Below are 13,421 nucleotides of genomic sequence, written 5' to 3'. Positions count from 1 at the left end.
CTGCCGTCTTAGGATACGGCCACTTTGAAGGTACCTGCTGATAAAAAGCAGGAGGCTATCCTGAAGTCTGTTTTTACACACTCAGGTACTAGACTGAGACCTGCAGATAGTGCTGCTGCAGCGTGGTCTGTAACCCTGTCAAACAGGGATACTATTTTGCGAACATAAGTCGTCGTCTTATATATGAGGGATGCACAGAGGGATATTTTGCCGGCTGGCATCCAGAATTAATGCAATGTCCATTCTGTCAGGAGGGTATTAGAGACCCGACACTGGACAGGTGATGCTGACTTTAAAAGGCACATAGAGCCTTATAAGGGTGAGGAATTGTTTGGGGATGGTCTCTGGGACCTCGTATCCACAGCAACAGCTGGGAAGAAAAATTTTTACCTCAGGTTTCCTCACAGCCTAAGAAAGCACTGTATTATCAGGTACAGTCCTTTCGGCTTCAGAAAAGCAAGCGGGTCAAAGGCGCTTCCTTTCTGCACAAAGACGAGGGAAGAGGGAAAAAGCTGCACCAGTCAGCCAGTTCCCAGAATCAAAATTCTTCCCCCGCTTCCTCTGAGTCCACCGCATGACGCGGGGGCTCCACAGGCGTAGCCAGGTACGGTGGGGGGCCGCCTCAAAAATTTCAGCGATCAGTGGGCTCGCTCACAGGTGGATCCCTGGATCCGTCAAGTAGTATCTCAGGGGTACAGGCTGGAATTCGAGGCGTCTCCCCCCCGCCGTTTTCCTCAAATCTGCCTTGCCGACAACTCCCTCAGGCAGGGAGGCTGTGCTAGAGGCAATTCACAAGCTGTATTCCCAGCAGGTGATAGTCAAGGTGCCCCTACTTCAACAAGGACGGGGTTACTATTCCACACTGTTTGTGGTACCGAAACCGGTCCTTGAACACATACATAAAAAAATTCAAGTTCAAGATGGAATCGCTCAGGGCGGTTATTGCAAGCCTGGAGGAGGGGGATTACATGGTATCCCTGGACATCAAGGATGCTTACCTACATGTCCCCATTTACCATCCTCACCAGGAGTACCTCAGATTTGTGGTACAGGATTGCCATTACCAATTCCAAACACTGCCGTTTGGACTGTCCACGGCACCGAGGGTCTTTACCAAGGTAATGGCAGAAATGATGATACTCCTTCGAAAAAAGGGAGTTTTTAATTATCCCGTACTTGGACGATCTCCTTATAAAGGCGAGGTCCATGGAGCAGTTGTTGGTCGGAGTAGCACTATCTCGGGAAGTGCTACAACAGCACGGATGGATTCTATACATTCCAAAGTCACAGCTGGTTCCTACCACACGCCTGCTGTTCCTGGGGATGGTTCTGGACACAGAACAGAAAAAAGTGTTTCTCCCGCAGGAGAAAGCCAAGGAGCTGTCATCTCTAGTCAGAGACCTCCTGAAACCAAAACAGGTATCGGTGCATCACTGCACACGAGTCCTGGGAAAAATAGTAGCTTCTTACGAAGCAAAATTCCATTCGGCAGGTTCCATGCAAGAACCCTTCAATGGGACCTCTTGGACAAGTGGTCGGAATCGCATCTTCAGATGCATCGGCTGATAACCCTGTCTCCAAGGACCAGGGTATCTCTACTGTGGTGGCTGCAGAGTGCTCATCTTCAAGAGGGCCGCAGATTCGGCATACAGGACTGGGTCCTGGTAACCACGGATGCCAGCCTTCGAGGCTGGGGGGCAGTCACACAGGGAAGAAATTTCCAAGGACTTTGGTCAAGTCAGGAGTCGTCCCTACACATAAATATTCTGGAACTGAGGGCCATTTACAATGCCCTAAGTCTGGCAAGGCCTCTGCTTCAAAACCAGCCGCTACTGATCCAATCAGACAACATCACGGCAGTCGCCCATGTAAACCGACAGGGCGGCACAAGAAGCAGGATGGCGATGGCAGAAGCCACAAGGATTCTCCGATGGGCAGAAAATCACGTCTTAGCACTGTCAGCAGTGTTTATTCCGGGAGTGGACAACTGGGAAGCAGACTTCCTCAGCAGACACGACCGACACCCGGGAGAGTGGGGACTTCATCCAGAAGTCTTCCAACTGTTGGTAAACCGTTGGGAAAGGCCACAGGTGGACATGATGGCGTCCCGCCTAAACAAAAAACTAGATATTGCGCCAGGTCAAGGGACCCTCAGGCAATAGCTGTGGACGCTCTAGTGACACCGTGGGTGTACCAGTCGGTTTATGTATTCCCTCCTCTGCCTCTCATACCAAAGGTACTGAGAATAATAAGAAAACGAGGAGTAAGAACGATACTCGTGGTTCCGGATGGGCCAAGAAGAGCTTGGTACCCAGAACTTCAAGAAATAATATCAGAGGACCCATGGCCTCTACCGCTCAGACAGGATCTGCTACAGCAGGGGCCCTGTCTGTTCCAAGACTTACCGCGGCTGCGTTGGACGGCATTACGGTTGAATTCCGGATCCTAAAGCAAAAGGGCATTCCGGAGGAAGTCATTCCTACGCTGATAAAAGCCAGGAAAGAAGTAACCGCAAACCATTATCACCGTATTTGGCGAAAATATGTTGCGTGGTGTGAGGCCAAAAAGGCCCCAACAGAGGAATTTCAGCTGGGTCGTTTCCTGCACTTCCTACAGTCAGGAGTGACTATGGGCCTAAATTTGGGTTCCATTAAGGTCCAGATTTCGGCTCTGTCGATTTTTCTTCCAGAAAGAACTGGCTTCACTGCCTGGAGTTCAGACATTTGTAAAGGGAGTGCTACATATTCAGACCCTTTTTTGTGCCTTCTGTGGCACCTTGGGATCTCAACGTGGTGTTGAGTTTCTTAAAATCACATTGGTTTGAGCAACTTAAAACTGTGGATTTGAAATATCTCGCGTGGAAAGTGGTCATGTTATTGGCCTTGGCTTCGGCCAGGCGTGTGTCAGAATTGGCGGCTTTGTCATGTAAAAGCCCTTATTTGATTTTCCATATGGATAGGGCAGAATTGAGGACTCGTCCCCAGTTTCTCCCTAAGGTGGTATCAGCTTTTCACTTGAACCAACCTATTGTAGTGCCTGCGGCTACTAGGGACTTGGAAGATTCCAAGTTACTGGACGTAGTCAGGGCCTTAAAAATTTATATTTCCAGGACGGCTGGAGTCAGGAAAACTGACTCGTTTTTTATCCTGTAGGCACCCAACAAAATAGGTGCTCCTGCTTCTAAGCAGACTATTGCTCGCTGAATTTGTAACACAATTCAGCTGGAGCATTCTGCGGCTGGATTGCCGCATCCTACATCAGTAACAGCCCATTCCACGAGGAAAGTGGGCACATCTTGGGCGGCTGCCCGAGGGGTCTCGGCTTTACAACTTTGCCGAGCTGCAACTTGGTCAGGGGCAAACACGTTTGCTAAATTCTACAAATTTGATACCCTGGCTGAGGAGGACCTTGAGTTCTCTCATTCGGTGCTGCAGAGTCATCCGCACTCTCCCGCCCGTTTGGGAGCTTTGGTATAATCCCCATGGTCCTTACGGAGTTCCCAGCATCCACTAGGACGTCAGAGAAAATAAGATTTTACTCACCGGTAAATCTATTTCTCGTAGTCCGTAGTGGATGCTGGGCGCCCATCCCAAGTGCGGATTGTCTGCAATACTTGTATATAGTTATTGCCTAACTAAAGGGTTATTGTTGAGCCATCTGTTGAGAGGCTCAGTTATATTTCATACTGTTAACTGGGTATAGTATCACGAGTTATACGGTGTGATTGGTGTGGCTGGTATGAGTCTTACCCGGGATTCAAAATCCTTCCTTATTGTGTCAGCTCTTCCGGGCACAGTATCCTAACTGAGGTCTGGAGGAGGGGCATAGAGGGAGGAGCCAGTGCACACCAGATAGTACCTAATCTTTCTTTTAGAGTGCCCAGTCTCCTGCGGAGCCCGTCTATTCCCCATGGTCCTTACGGAGTTCCCAGCATCCACTACGGACTACGAGAAATAGATTTACCGGTGAGTAAAATCTTATTTTCTCTTCTTCCAACTTGTTAGTGAGATACCTAAACCGGCTCACCAGCAGAGCCAGCCCTAGCCAATTTGGTGCCCTAGGCAAGATTTTGACTGGTGCCCCAAGCACATAATCTGAGGTTCCCCCCTCACGTTACACTGCTGTACCTAAAGAAAAAAGGGACATGTTATGTGGGAAAGTCCCTTACACCTCTACTTCAGAAGGCATTCTATAGGGCACAGCACCCCAGGCTCTCCCAGCACAGCATCCATCCCCCCTCTCCCAGCGCTGTACCCCTATACCAGCACAGCACCCCTCACCCAGCACAGCACCCCTCTCCCAGCACAGTCAGCACTCCTCACACATCTGCTGGAGGCAGAGCCAGGAGGTGTTGCTCCATACCCCCTTCCATCCTGGTGACCATCATCACTAGCCCCTTGAGCCTTTACTCCCCATGTGTCTCTTCGTCCGCCCATAGCAGTGTCATTAACCCCCTGAGCCACCACTCTCCATATGTATCTTCCTCCCCCTCATCAGCTCTTACCTTTATGCTGTGTGGCTGGGGCAGGGTTCTGTAGCTCTGCACCCTTGCTTTGCTTCCTCTGCAGATGCTCATCCTCAGGCAGAAAGTAAACAAACTTCTTACCTGTCTGAGGCTGAGCATTGGGTCTCTGCTGTGTTACTGCAGCCTCCTGATGTCTCCTCCTGGCTAGCTTGGATTGCTGATATAGTGACCAGCGCCAGGTTAATGGAAAAAAAAATCTAATGCCAACGTCATCTCCAAGCACTCCTGAGCCACCAATCAGCTCAAATGATCCAGGTCATGCCTTTCAAACTGAAGCCGAGCCGGATCGGTCCCATGAATAACACTGATCTTGACCAGGACACACAATCTGGGTTGACCCTTTCACACCAAGGGGGTCATTCCGAGTTGATCGCTAGCTGCATTTGTTCGCAGCGCAGCGATCAGGCTTAAAAATGGCAGTTCTGTGCATGCGTATGTGGCGCAATGCGCACGCGCAACGTACGGGCACAACGAACGATGTAGTTTTGCACAGGGTCTAGCGATGCATTTCAGTCATACTGCTTGCCGCCGAGTGATTGACATGAAGTGGGGACGTTTCTGGGTGGCAACTGACCGTTTTCAGGGAGTGTGCGGAAAAACGCAGGCGTGCCAGGAAGAACGCAGGCGTGGCTGGGCAAACGCTGGGCGGGTTTGTGACGTCAAATCCGGAACTGAATAGTCTTAAGTGATCGCAAGCGTTGAGTAGGTTTTGAGCTACTCTGAAACTACACAAAAAAATTTTTGTAGCCGCTCTGTGATACAACCGTTCGCACTTCTGCTAAGCTAAAATACACTCCCAGTGGGCGGCGGCATAGCGTTTGCACAGCTGCTAAAAACCGCTAGCGAGGGGCGTGGCTTGACACAGCATGGTGTAGGCAGCTTCCTGCCAGAGCTCCTGCTAATATCCTGATCTACCTCCTGTTTCTCTGGTGTGCTGTGGCTGAAAATTTCTGCAGGAGTGCAGTACCCCCCTCTGCTCCTGCAGTGTGAATTTTGGGATCCTCGGTGCCAAGAGTCCTAACTTACTGGCTGGTGAAGTCTGTGACTGGATCCTGAGGAAGACTCTGCTCTCAGTGTGGCTGTTGCTCCTGCTGCAGCTCTGCCCTCACTCAGCTGCTGGGGCCAGTGTGCTCTGCAGAGGTTTTGGTGGCAGCATCCTGTGGATTTCTGTGCCCTGTCTCCAGCTTTGTCATAATGTGCGAAATCTACCACAACTCTGTAGCTGGTGAGCAGGATGGCTTTGCTTCTATGTGCTTTTATCCTGATTCAGTGCAGCAGCTCTCAGGGCCCCTTAGTGAGACTTTATCTGCACCACTTACTATTACACTACAGCAGGTGCTTACCGCTGTGGGTTCTTCCGAGCAACGAATTACTAATAGACTGGAGGAGCTGAGGGATGACCTTACGCATATTCACAGTAAACTACGGCTGGTGATGGCGCGTGTGGATCCTCCAGCGGTCTCTGTTTCTTTAGTGGTGATTCCATGGTCCCGCGTGAAGATTCAATCTGCAGTCACACAGAGTCACTTATCCGATGAAGAGGGAGAATGGCGACGTAACATCCTCCAGTTTGCTGGCAGTCCGCGAGAGGGAATGGCTTTCCACTCTAATATTTATTTGGAACAGTGGTTCGGTGTAACCCGCGGATGGAGGTTTTTGTCCCTAATCCGGTTTTCTTCAGCTGCCACTTGTCCCTATACGTTTATTTTGACACAGATGTGTGTGACGGCTGATGGCACAGTTTATCCTTCTGCCCACTCTCGAAGTACTGTCATTTGGCTGGATTACTTTGTTCCAGGGTGGACTCATCCTCCGGACTGATTTTGCTCACCTTGGGACTGGGAACCATATCACTGGCTGCTGAGACCCTTACTGTGCTCTGTTCTGTATACTGATTCTCGTTAGTTACTGCGTAATTTCATATTGTTTGTATGTCCTTTCATAGTTCCAGTTGTGTTATACTGCTATTTTTGCGCTCAGTGTAGATATTTGCATACAACTAATTATTTTCCAGGAGAATTCTGCTCTAATGTTTAAGGCCATTTATTTAGTGTTATTGTCACTTATATAATTATTTGTCTGTTTTCTGGCTCAGTGCATCTAAACCTACTGTATGTGCATTTTCACTATTTTGCAGGAGCAACTTCCCATATATAGGTTGTGGTCATTTATTTTAATGCCGCAGCCACTTCTCTTTATATTATGTCTGTTCTTTAGACCCCGTTATCTTGGTATTTGCATTATACTTTACTATTCTATGGGTATAACCTGCTCTATTTAGTTTATGGTCTTTTATTTAATTGCCCCTTTCATTTACAGTATATTGTGTACTTATCCTGTAGCTACAGTTTTGTTGTTCTGCTATCCTCGTGCTCATTCTAGCTAAATATTTGCGTGCAACACTTACTTTCTGAGAGATTCCTGTTCTAACTGGTGTATGGCCCTTAATATAGTGTTACATCAGTATTATGTCTGTTTTCCAGGTCCTTGTATCTAAGAACGTGTGCACTTTTTACCATTTTGTCAGAGAAGCTTGACATACTTAGTCTGTGGTCGCTTGTTTTAGTTCCACAGCCATTTATATATATATTCTGTCTTTAAGCTCAGCTAACTCCGTATGTGCATACTACTTTACTATTCTGCGGGTGTAACCTGCTCCACTTAGTTTATGACCATTTATTTTAGCTGCCCCTGTCAATTATACGGTATACTTATCCTGTGTTATGGGGTTGGGGGGTGGGGGGATGTTAGGCATTTAGGTGTAGTGTAGTTAGGGATGGGGTTCTTATGGGGATCCAGGTATGCCTAGGTTGGGGTTAGGTTATACAGGGTGGGGGGTTCTTGGGAGGTTTGCTTTGGGTGTCTTTATTTTATTTTGTGTATTTGTTTTGTTTGTAGGTTAGGGTATATGAGGAGTGGGGGAATGTGAGGCTTTTTGTTTTGATATTCTGATGGATGTGAGTTATTTATATTTTCATTTATTGTATGTCACCTGTGCCCCATTATAAATCTGGTTCTCTCATGTGTACACCCGAATGGCGCCTTCGGGTGGCGATTAATTTATTCGTGTTTGATTTGGGGTATTCTGTATGTCATTGTTTTTACTATATCCTGCTATTGTTCCATTTCTCATGTCCGATGGCTTGGTGGCTAATCTTTATTTTGTCATTTATACACTGTTTATGCCCTCCTGTATTATTCCTCATGTTTGCCTTACAATTCATATGCCTCTTTAATGTCTGGGTGTAACTTTTGAAATTTCCAATAAAAATTACACAATTAAAAAAAAAAACCGCTAGCGAGCGATCAACTCTGAATGACCCCCCCAAGTCAGGATCTTGGTTGCTGTGGCAATGTCCTGGGTCAGAAGCTTGGTCTGAAAGGGGTATCTTTTATCTTGCTTTTCTCCCAGGGCATCAAAACCCTTAACCTACTACCTCACACTATATATTGAGTTTTTACTTATTTCCTACGTGTTAATGTATGCATCATGATATCTGTAAACTAGATTTTTAATGTGATAAAATAAATAAGTTATATTTTTTTTTATTTAGTCTTGATAGAATAGGAGTTCCTCACTTACAGAGTACCTGCCATCCTTTTGGTTTATCTCATCTAGTATGACCCAAGAAAAAGCATTTCACAATGGGGAGAACCAATTAGATGAGATAAAATATAGTTTCCCGATGTTTCACCAAATTTTTTTTTACAGGCTATCCATTTAGATCATCCGGAAAAAAAAATAGCACAGGTTCAGTGAAACCTCTGTGCTTTTGTGGAAAACAGGCCCGTTTTTGCATGAAAACGGGGCTGTTTTCCGGGGATTTGGTTTCGCCTGCCTGAGGCAAGTAAAACAAAATCCCCAATAAGCCGCGCTTCATGTAGGCTTATCGGGGCTAACTAGATAGCCCCCAGCGCACTAATTACCTGCGGTCAATGACCGTAGGTAATTGGATATCCCCCTAATTCTGTTTTATAAGAGAACAAGTATGTGCTTTTTCACTTTAGTGATTTTTCAGTTAAAACGTTATAATAATTAATGTAACTGCCCAATTAGAAGAGCTCCCAGGAGCCCAATACAGGACACAGATTTTGTACCAAGTTCCTTCACGTTTACTGATAACTTGTTGTGCTTTCTATATTTCAGAGCCTATCTTTGAACGAGAGCTCAAGGAAACTGCTAAACTTTTCCCACCAAATAATATGTGACCATATCCTGAGAATAAAGGACAAGTAAGGATACATATCATATTTGTATTTCATGTAAACGGTTGTTGAAACAGATGAAGCTAGCTTGAAAATAGTAGGTTACAACATCAGGGGATTGATGTATCAAGCATTGAAAAGGCTGTTGTGAACCAGTGGAGAAGTTGCCCATAGCAGCCAATCACCTTTGAGGTACTGTAGCATGTATCAAGTACATTCTATAAAAAGATAGGTAGAAGCTGATTGTTTGGTATGGGCAACTTCTCCACTGGTCCTCTTCTCCAATCTTTTCACGACTTGATGCATAAACCCCAAGGTTACAAGTTAAAAAATTGAGTAAATGAAAGTTTCAAAACAGCTGTCCTGCTGTACTAGTTACTGCAACCACTGAGCAATTCATTTGAGGAATAGAACTGAACAATGCTCTAAGGCTCATCACAAATCCGTTACCTCACAAACATGGGGGGGGGGGGGGGATTCAAATGTTTGAAAAGTCGGTTGGGTGTCTGTTTTTTCCTGTCTATTAGATAGGAAAAAACAGACACCCAACTGACTTTTCAAACATTTGAATACCCCCCATAGAGTCCAAATTTTAGTGATATCCATGCATGAGCACAGGTAACTTCTTTAGTACCTCAGTCGATTAGATTTAATAGTCTAGACTCAGGCTGGATGTCCTTAAAACCCGGACTGTAATGGTGGAGTTTAGGAAACTCTGACCTAGATTATTGCTGTCAACCACTTGGACAGTATATCACCAATATTCCTCAATGGTTTTGTGGTGCCAAGCTGGAGATATGTCATACATCACTCAGGTCCAACAGATCTATGATTTATATACCTTCCTTATGGTTTAAATGTTTATCTTGGAATAGAACATACAGATACATCCCCCACAGTTTCCCCATGCTACATACAGTACATAAGTATTCTTATGCTGTTATTACATGAGTGATGTCAAACCCAGATTTACTTAATATAACAATCATATTAGGAGTTTCTTGTAACTTATAGCAATATGATTCACTGTATATTCTATATAAACTTACTAACTTGGCCCTTTTTTCCTATCAGGGGGTCATTCCGAGTTGCTCGCTCGTTGCCGATTTTCGCTATACTGCGATTAGTTGCTTACTGCGTATGCGCAAGGTTCGCAGAGCGCATGCGCTTAGTTATTTTACACAAAAGTTAGGTATTTTACTCACGGCATAACAAAGCTTTTTCATCGCTGTGCTGATCGTAGTGTGATTGACAGGAAGTGGGTGTTTCTGGGCGGAAACTGCTCGTTTTATGGGAGTGTGTGGAAAAACGCAGGAGTGGCTGGAGAAACGGGGGAGTGGTTGGGCAAACGTTGGGTGTGTTTGTGACGTCAAACCAGGAACGAAAAGGACTGAGCTGGTCGCAATGGCTGAGTAAGTCTGGAGCTACTCAGAAACTGCGGGGTAATCGTTACGAGAAGATTAGCGAAGCTTTCATTAGCAATTCTGCTATGCCAAGATACACTCCCAGTAGGCGGCGGCTTAGCGTGTGCAATGCTGCTAAAAGCAGCTAGCGAGCGAACAACCCGGAATCACCCCCAATGTGAGCAGTATTAGATAATTTACGGCCAGACATATGAAATGATCCTTGGTGGCAGGGGTGTAGCTAGACCTATGGGGGCCCCGTGGCAACATTTCCAAAGTGAAAATTAGTTTGCAGCTTAGTCTAAAATGATCTACTGTTTGCACTATGTGCATGCTTAGTTAACATACAAGATTAAGTTAATTAGTGATTAGCATACAGTAAGTATTCTAAATGAAAAAATGGTCTCCCTAATTCTAATTGTGTATGATATAAAGTGGTATATAAGAAAGCTATTATAAGAAAGCTATTGTTCACTATTAAATCAGCCTAGTGATATGGCTCTTGCAGAAGACATGGGTGAGTGAGTGAGTAAACTTGGAGTCAAACAGTGTGTATGTGACTGTGTGTAACACCCACCTTCCCACCTGGATCTGTCCCTCTCCCAGCCGCTCCATCTTTAAATAATCAGTGATACTGGGAGGAGATGTTGCTATACTGGGACATCAGTGAGGATGGCGAGACAGAGGAGAGTGTAACTGGCTGCAGGAGGTGGGCCAGGGCCACATAGCAGCCACACCCCCTGCACATACTATAGCTGTGCCATTACCTGATGGTTTCTGATTGCACCAGCACCACACAACCTTGATTCCTTGTAGCCAGAGAGGCACACTTCTTCCTTGTGGGACTGCAGCTTTATACAACATATGCTTCTTATTTGCTTGACTAATTTGACAAAAGTACAATGCAGTTTCCCTAGACACTGGCACTGGCATTGCATAGAGCAGTAGTGTGTGACTGGGATGCTACTCTGGGAAAAAGGCGACAGACTGTGGACTGATACAAGTGAGATGCGTCATGGATCCTTGTGCTAAATTTGTGAATTTATACTCTTTCCTTCTCCACAAATAATGATTCTAAAAGCCCAGTACACTATAGACGGGATGCGGTTACATTGCCGGCAGTTGGTATCCCGGAGGTCAGGATACCGATGCCGGAATCCTGGCTAACTGGGGCTTTTCGCACTCGTTGTCCACGACACCCATAGAGTGGCAATAGGACCTGTGGTGAGCCACCAAGCCCGCACCGTGGCAAGCACAGTGAGCCTGCAAGGGGCTTTGTTGCGCTCTCCTCCCCTGCCGGCATTCTGGTGGCCAGGATCCCGGCGTCGGTATGCTGACTGCTGGGATCTCGGCCACCGGCATACCGTATCCAATGCCTATAAAAAACTGAGGGTGCAGCTATAATTCAAATAAGATGCTAAATTTAAGGGAAAAAGTATGAAAGTCTGGGAATCGCTAACACTGGCACTAGTATTCAGCTCACTTCTGTCAGTGTGTGGTCTTGAAATACATTAAAACAAAACATACATCCTATAATTCAGCGGTCATATAAACTACAGGCTTGTTACGTCATTATTCTCCTTTATTAGTTTCAAAGAATAATAATGCTGTACATGCATGGCTAATACAATGACTATCCATTAGAAAGGGTTGAATGACAAGGCATAAAAAAGAAACAAAGGATATAGTAAAATTAGTCTAATCATAATCAGGTTTGCATTTAAAAGTAAAAGGAGGAGAGGGTTACAAAGGGAGAAGGGGGTTTTGGAGGGGAAAGGTATGCAGGAGTACCCTTGAGGCAGTGACGTGAGGTCAGAGCCTGGGGAGGCAAAAATGGTGGTGGCTCTCAGTGCCAGGAGCCGGTCTCACCCCCTACACAGTGTAACGCTTTAGTCCCTGCACTACATCCATGCAAATCCAGAGGGAATATGCATACAGTAATAGCCAGGTCACAGCCATCACCCTAGTGTTGTGCGTAAACTGGTGCATACTAACCTCTGGGTGAGGTGCCCCCATTGCCCCCTCACCTGCAGTACATTGCTGGCCTGGTGCAGCAGGTTACACAGGGCAATACAGTCATCAGTGATACAGTCAGCAGCACCTGGGGAGGGAGAGCAGGAATATATATGTACATCTCACTACTGTAGCCAACACACACAGTCCTGTCCCCGCACTCACTATAGATGCCACACACACACACCTGTCCCCGTGCTCACTACAGATTACACATACACATCTGTCCCCGCACTCACTACAGATGCCACACACACACCGTTCTGTCCCCACTCTCACTACAGATGACACACACACACACCTGTCCCCACACTCCCTAAAGATGCCACACACAAACACACACACACACACAGCCCTGTCCCCACTCTCACTACAGATGCCACACACACACACACACACACACACACACACACCGTTCTGTCCCCACTCTCACTACAGATGACACACACACAATTCTGTCGTCACTCTCACTACGGATGCCACACACACACACACACACACACACACACACCTGTCCCCACACTCCCCAAAGATGCCACACACACACAGCCCTGTCCCCACTCTCACTACAGATGACACACACACAATTCTGTCGTCACTCTCACTACGGATGCCACACACACACACACCTGTCCCCACACTCCCTAAAGATGCCACACACAAACACACACATATAGCCCTGTCCCCACTCTCACTACAGATGACACACACAGAGACCTGTCACCACAATCACTACAGATGACACACACACACACACATAGTCCTGCCCCCAGACTCACTACAGATGACACACACACACACGCACACACACAGTCCTGTCCCCACACTCACTACAGATGACACACACACACATGCAGAGTCCTGTCCCCACATCACTACAGATACCACACACACTCTTGTCTCCACACACACTAAAGATACCCCACACTCAGAGACCTGTCCCCACACTCACTACAAATGTTACTCACACAGACACAGACACACAGAGTCCAGGTTCTGGCTGCTACTCACCCCAGTCACTGTGCACGGGTGGCTGCTGCTGGCACTGCGGGTCCCCACTTCCCTCCTCCCCTGCCAAGCTGCTTAGCTCCATTGTCTGTCTTCATGCACTTCCCGGATTAGTCACATGACCAATCCGAGCTGTCCATCAGAGCTCAAGCACGCCTTCACCGCGAGGCATGCCTCCCATTTCTTTGTAGTTTGCAGTCTGATTGGCCGCTGTGTAGCCCCGTCCATCTGTACAGGCAGTGTCCGACAGTGTGAGAGATAAGGCT

The 13,421-nt window shown here is 46.7% G+C and overlaps 1 protein-coding gene across 5 annotated transcripts in view; it reads left to right on the top strand.

The window, feature by feature from the left end:
• Window positions 1-13,421, top strand: part of TERT (telomerase reverse transcriptase) — a 331,772-nt gene that overhangs the window by 153,873 nt on the left and 164,478 nt on the right. For all 5 annotated transcript variants that reach the window (XR_010177723.1, XM_063922685.1, XM_063922684.1 and 2 more), the window contains one exon: window positions 8,673-8,758. Coding sequence is in view for 4 of the 5 variants with exons in the window: in XM_063922685.1 (XP_063778755.1) it covers window positions 8,673-8,758 (86 nt within the window). In the remaining variant the exon portion in view is untranslated. The remainder of the gene's footprint in view (window positions 1-8,672; window positions 8,759-13,421) is intronic.

The sequence above is a fragment of the Pseudophryne corroboree genome, chromosome 5 (genome assembly GCF_028390025.1).
Source record: "Pseudophryne corroboree isolate aPseCor3 chromosome 5, aPseCor3.hap2, whole genome shotgun sequence".
NCBI lineage: Eukaryota > Metazoa > Chordata > Amphibia > Anura > Myobatrachidae > Pseudophryne > Pseudophryne corroboree.
Note: the sequence above shows the minus strand (reverse complement) of the source record. Positions and strands in the feature narration are given on the sequence as shown.